This window comes from Gavialis gangeticus, unplaced genomic scaffold (genome assembly GCF_001723915.1).
Source record: "Gavialis gangeticus isolate Ggan-Ray unplaced genomic scaffold, GavGan_comp1, whole genome shotgun sequence".
NCBI classification, from domain to species: domain Eukaryota; kingdom Metazoa; phylum Chordata; order Crocodylia; family Gavialidae; genus Gavialis; species Gavialis gangeticus.
The window spans coordinates 162,186,289-162,189,805 of record NW_017729022.1 but is presented as its reverse complement, the minus strand read 5'-3'; the positions used below and the strand labels follow the sequence as shown (position 1 = coordinate 162,189,805).

At 42.8% G+C, this 3,517-nt stretch overlaps 1 protein-coding gene across 1 annotated transcript; it reads left to right on the top strand.

Annotated features, from left to right (window-relative positions):
- Window positions 1-543: 543 nt before the first annotated feature.
- BATF3 (basic leucine zipper ATF-like transcription factor 3) lies at window positions 544-3,267 on the top strand (the record flags this gene model as incomplete). Its single annotated transcript, XM_019516435.1, has 2 exons — window positions 544-714; window positions 2,852-3,267. Coding segments are annotated over 2 exons (357 nt in total), but the record flags the coding sequence as incomplete, so codon positions are not given.
- Between the last annotated feature and the right edge of the window lie 250 nt (window positions 3,268-3,517).

Genomic DNA, 3,517 nt, shown 5'->3' with positions numbered 1-3,517 from the left:
GGCGGCAGCAGCGGGCAGCCCCCGCGAGGGCGAGGGCTGTAGGTGTAGCTGTGCTGGCAGGCGGCCGCCCCCTCTCCCCCTCGTCCTAGTCTCGGACCAAGCGAGGGTCGGCGTGCGGAGCCGGGGGCTCTGCTTTCCTGGCGCCCGGCTGTGCCTGTGGCCGTCTGCGCCGCTTTAAAAAAAAAGTGGATGTGAAATCCTTCCTTGGGCGATCCCGGGGAGTTTTGCATCCACTTTTTAGACAGTCAAGGCTGCAAGAGGGAGGATACCTGAGAGGCAGGCGGCTTCTGCTTGGGCTGCGGCATCGCTGCCCAGCCTGGCTCAAGGAACCACTCACCTTGACAGGAGCAGAAATGCTTGGGACCTGTGAAAGTGGGGCGCTGCGCCTTTGCATGCCTCGGTTCCCCTAGCTGTACAACAGGCCATGATGAGAGTTGTTGCCACTTGTAGAACACTTTGACTGCCTGGTGTCACAGTGGAGCACTGTCACAGTGACCCACAGATTTGCCTCCTTGTTCATGCTAAGAATGATTTTTCTGCTTTAAAATCTCAATTTTGTTTTATTTTTTTAAAGAAAGCTCAGAAAAGTGTTGTGGGTTTGTTTTCCAGGGTCATGAAGAAGATGACAGGAAGGTAAGACGGAGAGAAAAAAACAGAGTGGCTGCCCAGAGAAGCCGCAAGAAACAGACACAGAAAGCAGATAAACTGCACGAGGTGAATGGACACCTTTATGTTCTCAATTTGTCTTTTTTTCGGTGCTATGTCTGGGATTTAACAGTACCAGGAATTTCTTAAATACATGTGGGGGGGTTTTTCATACTAATTTAGTGAGAACAACTGTGGGTGTGGTGGCGAGATACATGAGTTTCCCTGCCACATCATGCAGGTGGTCTCTGTAATGCAATACTTTTGTTTCGGACGCTGAAAATCTCCTGTTGGCTGGAGATGTAACAATCCCAAGGTGGAACAATTAAGAGAGAGTAGCATATAGGGAAAGCTTCTTTTCCAGTTCCCAAAGGGAACTGAGGTATGAGGGTTTATAGTCTTATGTAACTAGATGTTTTTATTATCCATATAAACATTGATCCTTTTTGAAATTGTCTTGTGTTCTCTGCCTCAGTAGTGCAGTGTGACAGAGCTTACTGGATCTCCAGTTGGAAAGCTTATAGAATAGCTATTGTTTCTCTTCTGTAACTCTCAGTATCCAGTATAGCAGGGCTGCTGATGCCACCGTAATATAAACATTCAGGACTTCAGCTGCTAATGCTTTTATGTAAGTGATACAGCACTCAAGGTCCCATTCAGCCAAGCATTCTATCTGTCTTCTACACTGTGTAAATAAGAATTATCCACAGAAGATGTTTCTATTATTTCTTTGTCCTTGGGGCTGGTAGAAAAGCACAGGAAAAATTACAAGCATCACCACACCTGAATACAATTATACCTAGAGGGGAAGCACCACAGTTTTATGAGTTTTTCCTCTCTTAACATGTACAAGAGCTTGCTTCAAAGCTCCTCTACAATCAAAGAGTAAGCTTATTGCCATATGCAGTTTCTTTACAAGAGGGGCTCAGGATTGGAGTAATACACATTGGACAAGACTTGGATGCTGTAGCAAACTGTTTAGAAATCAACACAGCAGCTGCCCCAGGTGGCATCTGATTTTTTCAAGTGTTCTTATGAGCTTCAAATTCCTACAAATTTAAATAGATGAATAATAAAGACATCTCAAGTGGAAGAGAATGTATTACTTTTGTTAAGTTGCATGATACTTTCATTTTTTCAGACGGGAACACATAGTGACTCATGATTTTCTGGCATGCTTGCTGGTCATTGTGGCTGGAAAGCTACGAATTATCGAGAAAGTGCTGTTAGACCATGTTCAGTTGAAACTAAAGACCGGAAATCAAATGATTTTTGTTTTTCACTGAAACCAATACTGTTGGCAAGATGGCATTGTCCAGCATTGGACAATATGCCAGTTCACTTTATGTGGAAAGAACTTCAACAAACTGGCCAAGTCCCACATGCACAATGTATGATAGCTGTGAATGAGGGGTTCACAGAAACTTTTAGGTCTTTTTCAATCATCAGTTTATACAATAGGTACTGTAAGAGGAAATCTAATTCCTCTCAACAGCTGCTTTTGGTTTCTACCAAAACCAGAGATTGGGCCCAGTAGACCCCAAGGTCCTATGTGGCTGATTACAGTTACACAGAGTGATATATATTCAAGTGGGAAATATTTGCTCAATTTCCCAAACCAGACCATGACTCTGTCCTGCCTGACTTGGGTATTTTGTTTTTTCTCAGCTCAGTCAACACAAAGCTTCCCTGCTGCTGCCCCTGTGAGAGAGAATCATTGTCCCATTGAACTCTGACACCACCTTTAAGTTTGAAAGTAGAGGGCAGGGATAGGAAAACATCCCTCACTTCCATTTTTTGGCTTCAAGAATGGCTCATTTGGACAACTTTGAGCCTAAATGTCCTAAAGCACCCATGAATTGCAATTAATTGCACAACATAGATCAGCCCAGGGTCAAAGTAATGCAAAAGTGGCTAAATGTTGTTTTTCAAAATTTCTCTTGAGTGGCACTATGTGGTCCTTGCCACAACTCATGGCCTGGACTCTGGACTGTGGCTCAGTCAGAACAAAGACACTGGGGCAGTTATCTTCTTACAAGCACACATATTTATAAAGCTAGTTCAGTCTTTTGTCTGATGTTAATTTCTAAGAATACATTATAAACAGGAGTGATCTTTTTTTTTCCTCCCATCATTTGATAAAACAATGGTAGGAGGCCCCAAGAGGAACATTTTGGACTGAGTAGGCTTCCTTTCTTTATTTCAGGAATATGAGTGCCTTGAACAAGAAAATACCTCCCTGAAAAGAGAAATTGGGAAGCTAACAGATGAGATGAAACATTTGAGTGAAGTGTTGAAGGACCATGAAAAGATCTGCCCTTTATTGCACTGTTCCGTGAACTTTGTGACCATACCTAGGCCTGATGCCCTCACCAGCTGCCTGCCAAGATGACAGCTGCTCTTTTAAGTGCTGATTATTGTTGTACAGGGACAGGAGAGATTTAAAGATCCAGCTGCTTCTCCTTACAACAATACAGGTATATCCTGCCCTTGCAGAGAGATGTTCTTGACTTAATAAGTCTTTTTCACACACAAGTGTCTTGCTCTGCTGAATCTCAGGAAAACACCAATATGGGGAAAACAAGACTGAGTTACATTTTCTGCCCAGTAGAAATTGGATCATGGTTTCATATTCATGGATGTGAGAAAAACAAAATTAAGTTACATTTTCTGCTTGGTAGAATCTGGATCATGGTTAAAGCGATCTGCTTTTGCTGGATGGACACTCAGTGACAAAAAAGATTAGAGGTCATGAGCTGGGATGTCCTGACCTACACTTGCTCCCCTCCCATGCACTATATTGAAATTATTCTTCATTTTGTCATCTCTACCTTTTATTTTATACATATCTTGGTCATTCATTTTTTGTTTA